The following is a 14,657-nucleotide window of genomic DNA, read 5'->3' as shown; positions in this document are numbered from 1 at the left end:
ATATAAAAACTGGTTCCTGCCGAAGCAATTTAAACACTCTTAACTCAAATCTCAATGCGTAGGTAGACATAAGGCTTGTTCTTTTCGTCATAAAACAATTGAACATATTGCAACTGAACTCAACTGAACTGAATTAAACTGAAAATAATTAAATTATAACTAATAGAAATGATAGTTGGAGCTGAATTGAACTGATTGGAACTGAAAATAAACTAGGGAAAACAGGCCCATATTTTAAAGTTAACAAATTAGAAAGTTAGGGGTAAAAACTAAAGAAGCAAGGATGCTCCACAAATCTAACTTACCATACGAAGCTTTCATCAAGGCACTGACCTCAATTACACGATATGAGAAGCAATGCCATGAGATATGAAATAAAAATATGTAAGCTAATCATCATCATCATCAAAAGTACAAAAAAGTGCTTATTGCATCATGTATACAAAATTGCCAAGGAGGCAAAAGACAGCACAGAAAAAGCAGAAGCTCTTGCTGCTAAATCTAATTCAAATTAGCCTTAAGTTTGTGCTGTTCTTGAAGGTGTGGAGGAAGAAACAAAAGATTCATTATCAAACAGACTCATAAAATGCTTAGGAAATTCAAAAGTGTCCTTGACTTGTAAGGACGGCGTACTTCTACCTAGTCATCTTCTGTGTCAGTGAAGTCTAGCAACAAACTGCGCGCATGATCCTCTCTCCACTCTTTGCAGCCTTCTGATCTACACGGTGTAATGTTGCTGAATGGTGTCGATATCTAATCCTTTAAGTTTCACAACAGACTCAACGTGGCCTTTCAAAGTGTGCAACTCCCTCAGCCTGCATTCATAAATTATATGAAACAATTATCATACTACTCATGAGTGTCACTGCTGCTCTGCTATATAAATCATTGGAAGTTTCTCCATAACAGAAAAATAGGCGACATCTTATAATTTAGACAATCAAGATTAGGCAAAGTGGCAGATGTTGCTAAATTCGTTTACATAGGAATCAATAATGTTAAATGTCAATCAACTTCATAACCTTATGTATTTGCTTATACCTTTTTAGAATACAGTTCATCCAATACAGGCTATAACAAACCTTGGTTTTATATGATCTGAAGAATGTACTGCATAACTTAGCATGATTTTATCAATCCATGTGATTTCACAAGTCAAATCTAGCTACTGAATCAATAAACTCATCATAGTAGTAGTTTTCGTCATGCAAACACAAAGGGTTAGGTCTTACCTAGAAACTTCAGCTCTCCTCTTTGCTTGCTCAGCAATCTCAGAGAGTTCCCTGTAGTTGCTGCTCTCATTGAAAATGGTGGTGGTAACTGCAGGTTGAAGACCGTGCAGGCTTCTTTGTTCAGTCGCCCACTGTGCTTCTCTCTCTTCTCTTCCGTAGTCCTTCTTAGTGGTAAAAGCAGTCTAAGCAAGACAAATAAACCAATCCAGTAATCAGTAGCAAAACCAACAAAGAAACTGAAATTTGTTTTTCTGACTCTAACAGCAATATTTACCTTATTGTCCAGGAGGTTGTTCCAAGCCCTTCCACTCAGCACATAGCGAATGATGAATTTCAGAACATCAAGGGGTATGTAAGTGACCAGGCTGTAAACCCATACAACAAGAGCCCATCCCCATCCCATGGCTTCGATCCTTGCAAAGCGAAAATTGGCATAGACAGCTATGAGAGTCGCAATCTGTTGAGAGTAGCACACGAATATGTTATTACCGTCAGAAAAGCTTTTAAGCAAAGCAAAGCAAAGGCAGAAAACATGTCTATAATATAAAAAATCCCAGATTTACTGCTACTTTGAAAATGAAACGTCCAAACATTAATTATATTTACTTAATTAGTTAGCAAATCTGCAAGAGCAGGAGTACAAAGTTTACCAGCTGAGCAACCAAGAAAGCGACACCCAACAGCCACCCTGGACGTTCGACATACGACCAGCTTCGAGATCGTGTGACAAAAATGAGGGCCTGGCTAATAACACTAACTTGCAGGTATAAGGCTGCCATCATCTGACCATGAGTCAGTTGCTTTACATGAAAGTGGTTCTGCAAAGATAAAGCAGGTATTTGTGGTAAATTTCTATATAAAAGGGAAGAATTCTTAAAGGAAGTGAATAAGGCTGCCTAGTGTAACTAATAATTTACCTCGAAGAAGCTAGTGTCTGACATGAGCCAGAAGAACACTACTGTCATTAGCGCCTGGTAACCACCCAAAACGACACCAGTGGCAAAAATCTCTTTTAACTTCCAGCTATCTGGTAGGGGGGATGGCTTTACTCTATCCTTTGAAATTGTCATAATTGTTCCTAGTAGAAAATATACCAAGAAACAAAAACGAATGAGATTCTAATGTATATCAATATGTTATGGCCAAATGAATAACATAGGAGTATTCGTTACTCTGCTATTTCTTACCATCATTAAGAATTGCAATGATTAGAACCATAAAAGGGGAGAAGTCGAATTTCCAAATCAGAGCAATGAACATAAAGCCAAACTGCAACATAAAAAAAAACAAGAGATCGTTAACATATGGTCAATGAAGCAGCTAAACCGAATTCTATCAGCACTAGTACAAAAGAACTTACCACAATACGAATGGTGATTGACACTGCATAGATCTGCAGAAAAGTCAAATCCATTAGAAAAAGGAAATAGATATAGCTTGAATCTTAATAAATCAATCATTATCAGCCAATAGTAAAGTACAAACCGTGTAATTTTTCATCCTCTGGAAGATAGCCCTGCTGGTGAGCACAGCACTGATGATAACACTCAGTCCAGGTTCTGTTAGGACAATATCAGAAGCACTTCTTGCAGCATCAGTAGCATCAGCAACCGCAATTCCAATATCTGCCTTTTTCAGAGCAGGCGCATCGTTGACACCATCACCCGTCATACCACAGATATGTTTTTTATCTTGCAATCTCTTCACGATTTCATATTTGTGCTCTATGATGAGGGAAAAAGGAAAATTAGCACAATCATACCATTTACAGTAGATAATGATTTTGAAAAAAATCAAAATGTTGGATTTGGATGTTCTAAATAGCTGTAGTAAACAAGCAATCAGAGTTTTCTACACCGATAAGCACAAGAGAATCTCAGCTAAAACAATGAAAAATTATGATGCAGTATCAATGTATCATGAGTAAAAGATGTTTTCCTAGTTATTGGCTTCTAAAAAAAAGCTACTACATACCAGGGAAAACCCCAGCAAATCCATCAGCCTTCTCAATCAACTCATCAACAGGGACACCTGTGACATTTGATTCCTTATCTTGTCCAAGCAATGTAGATGAGGGGTACATATTGGTCCCCATTCCAAGTCGTCTCCCAGTCTCCTTGGCAATGGCAAGCTGATCACCTGAAGGGGCAGGGCAGTACGCCATGGATAAGCCAATGAAACAAAAAAAAAATAGTATTAAACTATAAAAGAAGCACATCATTAGAAACTTCGCATTACCTGTTATCATCTTTACATTCACACCGAGATTTAGAGCTCTTGTAATCGTCTCAGCACTGTCATGTCTGGGGGGATCAAATAAGGGCAATAAACCAACAAACTGCCATGGACCTCCTGGACTTTCTTTTGTTTTCTCTGGTACTTCCTGCAAAACGACAATCAGAAAATGTGGAGTAAAACAATTAGTTGATATGTACGCTTTATGCACTTAAAGTAATACACGAGGGTAGATGCACAGACCTGTCTTGCAACAGCTAGGGATCTCAGCCCACGTCCTGCGTAATTGTCAATAACATCATGAACCTTTTTCTTGACATCCGCCTTGCAGCCACAGAGTGCAAGAATCTGTGGATAGATTTAGGACAATGATATTAGAACTTAACTTTTCTTTTTTCATGTCTAGATTTACAACGGGAAAAATATTTACCTGTTCAGGAGCACCTTTGCTTGCTCGATGCCAATCTCCATTTGCATCAATGTATGTCAAAGCAGTCCTCTTATCCACAGGGTTAAATGGAAAAAAATGGACCTCTCGTATTCCAGCTCGTGCCTACATTTTTCCAACAATGAATTAGAGTATAGTTGACAATTATAATGACTTTTATGTGTATGAGATAAAGAGATTATACCTCCTTTGGATCTGCAAGCATCCCTACCATGGCAGCATCAATTGCATCCTGATTTTCAACCCTTGAGGCCCGAGCTGCAAGCAGTATGACATAATCTTTCTCCACTCCCTTTGCAAAGACTTCAACAAGTTTTTTGTCCACAGAGAGCTTGTTCAATGTCAATGTCCCTGTCTTGTCACTGCAGAGTACGTCCATGCCTGCCATTTCTTCGATGGCTGTCATTCTCTTCGTGATGGCACCCTGTTCAGACAGCTTGTGCGAGCCAATGGCCATAGTGACAGACAAGACAGTTGGCATAGCGATCGGTATCCCACCAATCAAGAGAACCAATAAATTGTCAATTCCATCCCGGTACTTACGATGCTGAATGGGGTACATTACTACAACCTCAATCAGCATTCCCACAGCAATTGAACAAATACAGAAGTTACCGATGGATGTTAGCACCTTCTGAAAGTGCCCAACCTGATTAGTGCTGTCAACAAGGTGTGCAGCCTTACCAAAGAAGGTGTGAACACCAGTAGCTATTACAACTGCCTCTAGCTCACCTTGTTTACAAGTTGAACCAGAAAATACCTCTTCCCCAGGATTTTTAGTGACTGGCAGAGATTCTCCAGTGAGAGCAGATTGATCAATCTTCAGAGGATCTCCCTCAAGAAGACGAGCATCAGCAGGGACTATGTCTCCTAATTTGATGCTAATCACATCTCCTGGGACTAGTATTTGCGCCTCTTGTTCACTCCATCGCCCATCTCGAAGAATCTGTGTCAAAAAGTAGCATGATTTATAGACAAATTAGTGGAAACAGTACAACATTGAAATATTGTCCTTTCATTTCTTGCTTACCTTGGTTTTAGGAGCAAGGTTAGCCATAAGTGCTGCTGCTGCATTGCCAGCATTGTTTTCTTCTATGAAACTGATTGTAGAGTTAATCACTAGCAGTACCATAATACCGACAAAATCCTGCCAGTCTGGAGGCCTATGATCACCATTTGCCAAGACAATAGCCATTAAAGCAGCTGCTTCCATAACCCATGATAATGGGTTCCACATAAAGCCAAGAAACTTCAGGAATTTGCTCTCCTGTTAATTTCAGATCAAACAATCAGCCATCAGGTGTGACAAAAGCTTAAACGGATAAACCAGAAATTCTTGAAAGTAACAGGTACTTAACCGATTTCTCTTCTAGCTTGTTTGGGCCAAAAATTTGAAGACGGTTGGCTCCTTCTTCTGACGACAAACCTTCTCTTGAGCATTTTAACTGCTCAAACACTTCCTCTATAGGTATTTTCTCCTGCAAAGCAGATATATACTTTTGAAATCAGAAAATGCCACGATTGGCTAGAAACACAAGAATGAGTCAGGTGAAATTCGAAATGAACACTAATCTTTATCAGATAGTGTCAAACGCTTAAAACCTTACAAGGAACAAAGCTTCAGTACCATGTGGAGAAGAGGGCATAAGGTTATATCAGACCACCATTGCAACTAACGCATTGCTTTATAATTCAAATGAGAGCTTTGAAGCAGATTGTTTCATCTTTAAGGCAAACACTTCTATTCATATTAAACAAGTCCCATCTATGTAATATATAGTCACACACAAGTGTTGCAGATCACACACAAGTGTTGCAGATCACACACAAGTATTGCAGATCCAAGCAGCGGCAAGATTTAAACATGAAAAACTATCTCTAGGATTAGATTATTGTAGCAACAGCTTATAATGGCATGCTCTGCAGAATAAATGCAACCACGAGGTAAATGTCGATATGTTTGTGCTCTTCCTAAACGCATGAACAGCTGATCATCTGGTCCTCTTTCCAGAACTCAAGTCCCTCCAATCTTTGCCTTTCCTCTTTCTACCTCAACAATTTTGTTATGATCTTTCTAAAAAAGAGGTACAATGGTATACAATACACACCAGATGCAGCAGATAATTAAATTTGTAGTTACCGGCATGATGAGAAGCAAGATACTCGCTTCTGGCTCTAGTATCATTTTTTAAACAGATACAAGGCAGAAATCTAACTTGTACCAAGCAATGGATCCCCCATTCCCTTAATTTGCTATCTAATTCTTTTTCTCCTTCCCCTAACCTTGCCCTCAATAGAACATCTCTAAGATATAGACATATAGTTGGTCTCTAATTCACACTAGCTTTATCACAGGAGAAGATGGACATTCGTTGATTTTGTTACCTAATGAATTGGTCAAACTTAAATGCTTGAGTAACTAGTGCTTATAACTCATGCTATTGAAACAATCCTGTTACAACTAGAACAATATTAACCACAGTTTTAAAATACTATTCACATATAACTAATTTTCATTGATATTTTTGACCAAATTTGAAGCTGATTGATTTTGTCATTTTTTTGTTAGTCCTAAAAGAAAAGAGATCTGATGTACACAGTTCAAAATCAGACAATGAACTTAGAAAACCCAATGACATTTTTTTTTGTATCCTAGGAAAGAACATTAACAATTGTACTCTAGCAACATAATAGTGATTTTTCCAACATCATCTACAAGGGTCAAATTGTAACACATCATTTCCAAACAAATTAGGTTACTGATCCAAAGTTGAATGTATAGAAGTTTTTGTGAAAAGAGAATACTAAACCTTAGATTACGCAAATCAATAGTACAATACTTTAGTAGTTTAGAAAGTAAGTATGTGTATATAGAGATTATTTGGGCCCCACATGAAGTAAAGTTAACAGAAATTCACCATTTCATAGGACAAAAACATAGCAACCTCTCTCCATCCTCCGAAACTGTAATCATTTATTGAATTTTCAAAAGTAATCTAAAAGAACTTTTTCACATTAACATATTTGATTAGGTACAAACACATACTCCCTCTGTTTTTTTTTATTGTTCTCACTTAGAATCTTGACACTATTCATACTTAGAGAGAATCTTCTCAATTTTTTTCAATTTATAAGAAAAAATATAGTCATGTGGGATCTTGTTTGATTCGTCTCAATTAGTACATTATTAATATTCAATCGTTATAATTTTTACTAATATATGATGAAAGATATTTAAGTTCAAAAATATGCATTGGAAGATGTGTAAATGGAAAGTGAGAAAGATAAAAAAAAAAACAGAGGGAGTATTATAGAAGTTAATATTTCGAAAATACACATTGAAACAGCTATAAAATCTTCGTGATAATACTTTTTTTTTTATTATACTCCTATAATTAGTTATAAAAACATGTAAAAATTTATTAGAAAAGAGCAAATAGGTAAAGTTTTAAATGATGGAGTATATGTAACATATTTACCAAGTATTGACCCTATCTGTAACACTTTTTAGTAAGTAACTAGTTATTAGGCCCGGGCTATGCTCCAGGTAAGAAAATTTTCATTTATTAATATTGTACTTTGATATGATAGCACTAAAATACAATTTGGTCTAGTGGTTAAAACTTTAGTACATGAACTTGAAGTCACGGGATCAAACCCTATACTATGCAATTTCTAATTTTTTTTATTGTACATGAATTATTACGTAAACTAAAACTCCTTAGGGAGAGCGCCACGTGGCACCGTTCCTGATTTACGCACGCCTTTTAATATATTAGTATAGATAAGATAGAAATTTTAACACTTGTTATTGGGGTTACTTTTAATGAATCATTAAACAAAGACTATATTTTCATTGTTTTAATATTTATGACTTTGATATATGTTCTACTTTTGGAGTTCAGACTCTTGGTTAAAATTTTCATTTAAAACACTAAAAAAAAAATTTAAGGTCTAAAGTACTAAACGATCAAACCCAAAATAGCTGAGGAAATTCAAAAACTTAAAGTAGGAAATTAAAGATAATTGCTATGAACACCAAACCTTGCTATGCTATTGGTCTATCGGATACGCCATCTCATAAGTTGTGTATAAGGCTAAATATTCCAGATGACAACTAAAGGTCCATGGCCACCACAAGTGAATTCTCCAATATATTATTGAGATGAGGATTTAAACCTGAAATTTAGGTGGTACTCAACTGAGCTATAAATATTGACTCTTCCATGCATTTTTCTAAGACATGACACACCTAACGTTATTTAAAATCCATATTTGACAACTAATTAAGTTTTCTCAAATACATATTGGTAAAGATGTACAATTTTCTTCTAATTACTACATATAATACAGTATTACTTTAAAGATATTCTTTTTTTATAATTTTTTTCCAACAAGTAAAAGAATATATGCCTCTGTCATGAGATGGTGCCACCTCTTTCCTTTTTCTTTTTGATGTGAAAAATGCTTCTTATCCTTGCATAAATGCAAAAACATAAGGCCATATCGAATACATACGCAAAAATATGATTTAACAATATTCCATCGTCTAATATTATACTCGACATATACAATTGGAAAAAAAGCAATAGAAGAATTGCCATAGGTTCGTTGTACCACACAGTAATACAACCAGGGTGGTCTTAAAAAGATTGGAGGTCTATGCTGCTTATCAACAATAAGTTGTTAAAATTAAAATTATTATGTATAATTATAAAGTATAGATACTAAAAATTTATAATTTATTTAAGGTAAGATAAAGACTCACATGAGTGAGATAAGTGGCAATCCTCAAATAAACCTCGGGAATATGAAGCGATCCCACTACTCCATCACCTCAACCTTATTAAATATTTATAATATCATATTATATTAACTTTTACAAAACATTAGTACCCAAAGCATATTATTAGGATAAAGTTACTATTTTGTTCTTCATAGTATATATATATATATATATATATAGGGTTGGGTTCTAGTGAGAACCCTTTTATGGTGAGAACCGTGAGAACCACTTAAAATAAGCAAAAACTTCCTAAAATGAGCAAAAAAAAGTAACAAATGAGCAGAAACATAAAATGAGTAGAAAATATTAAGTTATCAAAAACGTAAAATGAATAGAAATGTAAAAGAAGAAAAACGTAATATGAGCATAAAAAAGTTAAATGAGAAAAAAAGTAAAATCAGCAAAACGTAAAATGAGGAAAAACGTAGATAAATGAGCACAAAATTGTTAAATGAGCAAAACCATAAAATAAGTGAAATAAAAAATGAGCAAAAATGTTATGAAATGATCAAAATCTTCATAAAATGAGGAAAAATGAGTGGTTCTCACGGTTCTCACCATAAGGGTGGTTCTCATATGAACTTAAACATATATATATATATAATTATATATATATTATATTATATATATATATTATATTATATATATATATATATATATATATATATATTAATGAGAATATTTGGTAAAAAAAATTAAAATTTGACCTCAATATAGAAAAATAAACGCTATATTATAGATAAAAGAGTAAAACAAACAATAAATATGAAATTTTAAGACCTTCTAAAATTGGAGGACCTAGGTCTCTCTCAATTTCTATTTTCAACTCTAATTTTTTAATTTTTTATCACGAGTAGGTAATTATTATTATTATTTAGATCTGATCCTGCATGCATGCACTCACAAGCAAAATAATAATAATTTTTAAAACAAACACTATCGATTTACTCCGATAATCTGCAACAAAAAAGAATATACTCCGATAATCAACAACAAAATGATGTTCCTCCGATAATTTAGCCATATCAATAGTGTTAGTGAGAATCCTTTCTTCGTACGTAAGGAGATCTTTTTTGTTCAAAAAAACAACAATCTCCTCCGATAATTTTGCAAAAATCGGCGCAAAACAATAATCTAGCAGATCTTTAACCTAAATAAAAATTTCAAAATCATAAGAATAATAATAATCACTTATTTTGATAATAAATTTACGATTTATTTTACTTCATATTAAGCATAAATTTACGCAGAATTTATTCATAATATGACAAAAGAAAATTCAAATTTATACTGAATATATTTTACTATGCAATATGATGAACTAAAATTGTAAGAAGAATGGATAAAAAATTATACCAGATCAACATTTTCATTCTTAATCTCTTCAAGGCTCGAAGGCCCGCCTCCGACCATTTTTCGCCGGAAAAATCGCTAACAACTCACTGAGTCGTCAACTCGCTTCAAGCAAATCGAACTGAAAAAAAAACCTAAAAAAAGTAAGTAGTAAGTAAGAATTTGTGAAAGATGAAGATGAGAATAATAAAAGGAAGGAAATTCAATGGAGGAAATTATGCAGAATACGCACTGTATTGTTTTCTTCTTTCTTCTGTTGGTGATTCTCTCTGTAGTGGCACGTTTTTGAGTGGGAGAGGATTCGGGGAGAAATGGTAGTGCATGTATTTATACTAAAGGGTAAAGGTGGGACCTAGTTATGTTATTCGCTTTTGCTTTATGCGCTGCTGCGTTTTCAATCTCCAATTTTGCTGGGTTTTCAATCTTTCTTTTTATCTCTATCCGTGTTTTTTGATTTCTTTGATTCCATTTTGATAGGAGTTGAAGTTATTCGGATTAAACTTGAGATTCAATTTAAATTGAATTAGGGTGTGTTTTTTATATTTGAAAAAAAAAATTATTATTAGATTTGATCGATTCTTCCCAGCTTCTGTTCTGTTCAGTTTACTTCACTTCAGCTCCATTCTTTTATGACCATTTTGTTAAATATTATTATTATGTTGGTCTAATTTATTTTACTAATTACTCTGAATATTATTATTTATTTTTATATTATTATTATTAAGTATTATTATTATTATTATTATTTTTATATATTATTTTATTTATTATAGTTTTACTCATTATTATTACTATTATTATTAGAAGGAACATGGTTTAAGTCAAAAGCATAAATAAACCCACGTTTTTAGTCCATAAACCAATCTAATCGCGTCAAAACGGTCTATGATTTAATTTTGTGCGGTTTCATCCAATCATTATTTCTATTACTAAATATTATTATATTATTAAATCTAATTATTAAAATAGTAATATTAATTTACTTCTTAGATATTATTGTTATTATATAATCATCATCAAGTATTCATATATATTTCTACAAATAATATAAAATAATAATTATTAATTATCATTATTATCATTAATTATTATTATTATTATTATTATTATTATTATTAATATTATTAATTTATGATTATTAATATTATTTATTTATAACTATCATTTAAAAATATCCAAAATACTATTATCATTATTCATTATCAATTATTCATTATTATTACTTAGCATTATAATTATTATTATTAATATTCATATTATTATTGTTTAAATATTATTTATATATTTATTACATTCATTTTAATTCAATTCAATTCAATTCAGTGCAGTTCAATTCAGTTCAGCTCAGATCAGTTCAGTTCAATTCAGTTCAGTTCCGCTGTTTTATGCCGAAGAGAACGGGCTCTTAGTGTTACATTAGACTCTATCAAACTTGATCAGATTTGAATACGCCTGATTTGAACTTTTTTTTTTTTTTGAAAGAGAAATTTCATTAATTGAAGGCCAAACAACATCTACAATAGATATTAAAGAAAAACAAGATACAATTAAACAAGATTAAATCAAATTCGTCTTCGAAGAAACTATAATGAACCAAATCGAGCAATACAGCGCACCCCCCTTGTATTTGCTGAATCAAACAGTTGATGAGGAAGTCTATCATTGTGACATAGTTTGGGAAGAGCATTCTTGATCGAACCATGTTAACCGCATCCGAGATTCCAATACCTTCATGTTGAGTCTCGAACTTCATCCAATAAGAACAATTTCTCATACCTAAAAACAAAAAATCTACACTCACAACTCCCATAGGGGAGAAGGAGATCTCCACAACAGAGACTAAAAACCCCATAATAGGGTTTGAAGAAATCTCATAAAGAGATACTAATTTATTCAACAAAACAAGAAAATGAAATAAAAAACTGAAAATAAAAGCAGAAAAGGGGCTTACCATGGATGAAATCATCCATGGCAGCCCCTAACTGATGAAAAAGGGGTAGATGAGGCTAGGGTTTTAGAGAGAAAAAAGAGAGAGGGCTAGGGTTTTTTTTTTCTAGTTTCACGCCTGATTTGAACTTATTGTACCTTAACCTTACTTTTTAAGTTGAAGAGAATATACTTTTGATAATTTGGATTGGACTCGAATTGGACTCAAATTATGTTCTGATAGAAATCAAATTGAAGTTTTTGAACAATCGGATTTTCAGATTGAATTGGATTTAGCATGATTGGATACATAGATGCAAAATAACCGAATTGTATATAGGCCTTATGATTGGGATTAATTTTATTTTTTAAAAAAAACAAATGGTCAGGTAGCTCTTTCCTTCCTCTAAAAGTTAAAACGCTAACTTGATGCTGTAAAGTTGAACCTGTTGTGTGGTTGAACATGTTATGTTGTTGAACCTATTGTTGTAATGAATATGAGTTTGTAATGAATTATTAGTTATTATTAGTTTATATTAATTTATTATTGAATATTATAGGATCGTACATATTTCTTCTATTATCAAATACTTTATATTGATGCTCATGCCAAATTTATTTCATTGAAAAAGCAGAGTTTTAAAATTTTGGATATTTTAGATCGCATCCAATCCAATTGCTGAACATTCGGATTTGATTGGTGTGGAATCATACTCTAATTGGTTTGGATTTGAATTAGAAAATTGAAATCTAAATTGTGTTAGTTGCATAATTTAGATCTAAATCCATGCATAATGTACTCCTAACTTTCACCCCTATTTGCGGGGATGACATTGGCAATGGCTATGCGGCGAGTTAGTTGCATAAAAATAGGTAAGGATAAAGGTAAAATTGTGAAAAGGTATATTTGTTAAATTAATTGACCTGGATCTGATCATGGAATTGGTCTGTCCAAGTTCAACCCGCATAATTGTATATGATTCTTAGGCTCCATTCTTTTGAATGAGATAATCTGAACTGAATTGAGAGAAATTGACTGCAGAGAGAAACTTAGTATTATTTTTGTATAAAAAAATGACCGATTATTTTTGCAATTCTGATCAACAACAAACAATAGGTCTAATAAATCTAGAAAAACCAACAACCCCAATAATTACTCCCTCCATTTCAAATTATAAGGCATGTAAACCACTTTTATACATATCAAGAATTTAGTTAGTTTTAGTTAGATTTGCATAGGTAATAACAATTGATATTAAATGTCGTATTGATAATACAACATAACTTATAATCTTACCTTAATAATATGAAGTTTTATTTAATTTTACATTAGTATAGTAAAAATACCTTATATTTTGAAATAATTTTTTTAGCTAAAATACCTTATAATTTGAAATAGAGGGCTTAATAGTTTTAATCCATCACATCTTCGCATCACTCACCCACTCACCCTCTTTCCTATCAACTCCTACACAACTATCTCTCCACGCTAGGGATGACAACGGGTCGGATTTGGACCGGATTATACATAATCCGACTCCGATCCTACAAGAAGTCGGATTTTAAATCTGGGTCCGAGTCCGACATCCGGCTTCAAAAATCCAATTCCTACCTGACGTAAAATTCGAACATCCGATTCCGAGTCTTGAAAGACAGAGTCAGATTATACATACATAATACATAATTAATATAAATAAGAAAATAAGATTAATTGACTTAAAGTCGGAGTTGGATTCGAATGTTGGATTTATTAATGAGATCCGACTCCGACCCTCCTCCGACTCGAAGTTAGACTTTTTAAACGGAATCGAATTCTGATGATTTTTTGTCGAAGTTATTAGCTAGAATTTTTTCCTTCGAATCCGGATTTGATTGACATCCGTACTCCATGTAGAGGTGTCAATCTGGGTCACTGGCTGGGTTTGGGTTGACCCAAGCTGGGTCGGAATGATTTGGGTCGGAATAATCTGGGTGAGAGTATGTCATGGGTCGGAACAGGGTGGGTCGGGTGAACTTGGGTCGGTTCAACTGGGTGAAGGGCTCTCGGAACTGGGTCGGCTGAGACTGGGTCGGCCGGTATCTGGGTTGGGTGAATTTGGGTCGGAAAGGAATAAGGTGAAGTCGGCCCAAATCGGCTTTCGGAATAACTTGGGTCGGAAGAAATCGGATTTCGGAATGACTTGGGTCGGAAGAAATCGGCTTTCGGAATGACTTGGGTCGGAATAAATCGGCTTTGGGAATGACTTGGGTCGGAATAAATCGGCTTTCGAAATGACTTGGGTCGGAAGAAATCGGTATCGAAATGACTTGGGTCGGAATAAATCGGGTTTCGGAATGACTTGGGTCGGAATAAATCGGTTGTCGAAATGACTTGGGTCGGAATAAATCGGTTGTCGAAATGACTTGGGCCGTAAGAAATCGACTCTCGATAGGACTTGGGCGGCTGAAGCCTTAAACCGGCGGCGTATTGACTTGGGTCGGAACAAATCGGGTCTCGAAATGACTTGATTCGGAATGAATCGTCTCTTATAACAAGGCAGATCGGGTGCGATTGGGTCGACTTAAGGCCTTAAGCTTCCTTTCAGAATAACTTAGATGGAGTTTATTTGGTTGTAGTCGTCTTTCGGGCGGACTTGGACTCTTGGAGAGCCTAATGTTTACAAAGAGTCGGTAAAGT

The 14,657-nt window shown here is 34.0% G+C and overlaps 1 protein-coding gene across 2 annotated transcripts; it reads right to left on the bottom strand.

Moving 5' to 3' along the window:
• Positions 1–370: 370 nt before the first annotated feature.
• LOC104886535 (plasma membrane ATPase 4) lies at positions 371–10,435 on the bottom strand. 2 transcript variants are annotated; one of them, XM_010670982.3, is made up of 17 exons: positions 10,287–10,435; positions 10,058–10,175; positions 5,274–5,393; positions 4,946–5,182; positions 4,100–4,861; positions 3,898–4,020; positions 3,711–3,815; positions 3,471–3,615; positions 3,207–3,371; positions 2,718–2,956; positions 2,593–2,625; positions 2,420–2,501; positions 2,150–2,310; positions 1,883–2,050; positions 1,507–1,689; positions 1,233–1,414; positions 371–815 (listed from the first exon to the last, which is right to left on the bottom strand). In XM_010670982.3, the coding sequence occupies exons 2-17, from the start codon at positions 10,112–10,114 to the stop codon at positions 719–721; spliced, it is 2,859 nt and encodes a 952-aa protein (XP_010669284.1). In that variant the 5' UTR covers positions 10,115–10,175; positions 10,287–10,435; the 3' UTR covers positions 371–718. The 2 variants fall into 2 exon arrangements, with proteins under 2 accessions (XP_010669284.1, XP_048495014.1); XM_048639057.2 differs by having other exon boundaries at positions 10,058–10,188; positions 10,287–10,378.
• Positions 10,436–14,657: the final 4,222 nt, after the last annotated feature.

This window comes from Beta vulgaris, chromosome 2, assembly GCF_026745355.1.
Source record: "Beta vulgaris subsp. vulgaris cultivar EL10 chromosome 2, EL10.2, whole genome shotgun sequence".
Classification (NCBI taxonomy): Eukaryota; Viridiplantae; Streptophyta; class Magnoliopsida; order Caryophyllales; family Amaranthaceae; genus Beta; species Beta vulgaris.
The sequence above is the reverse complement of the archived record's forward strand: the minus strand, read 5'-3'. Positions and strand labels throughout refer to the sequence as shown.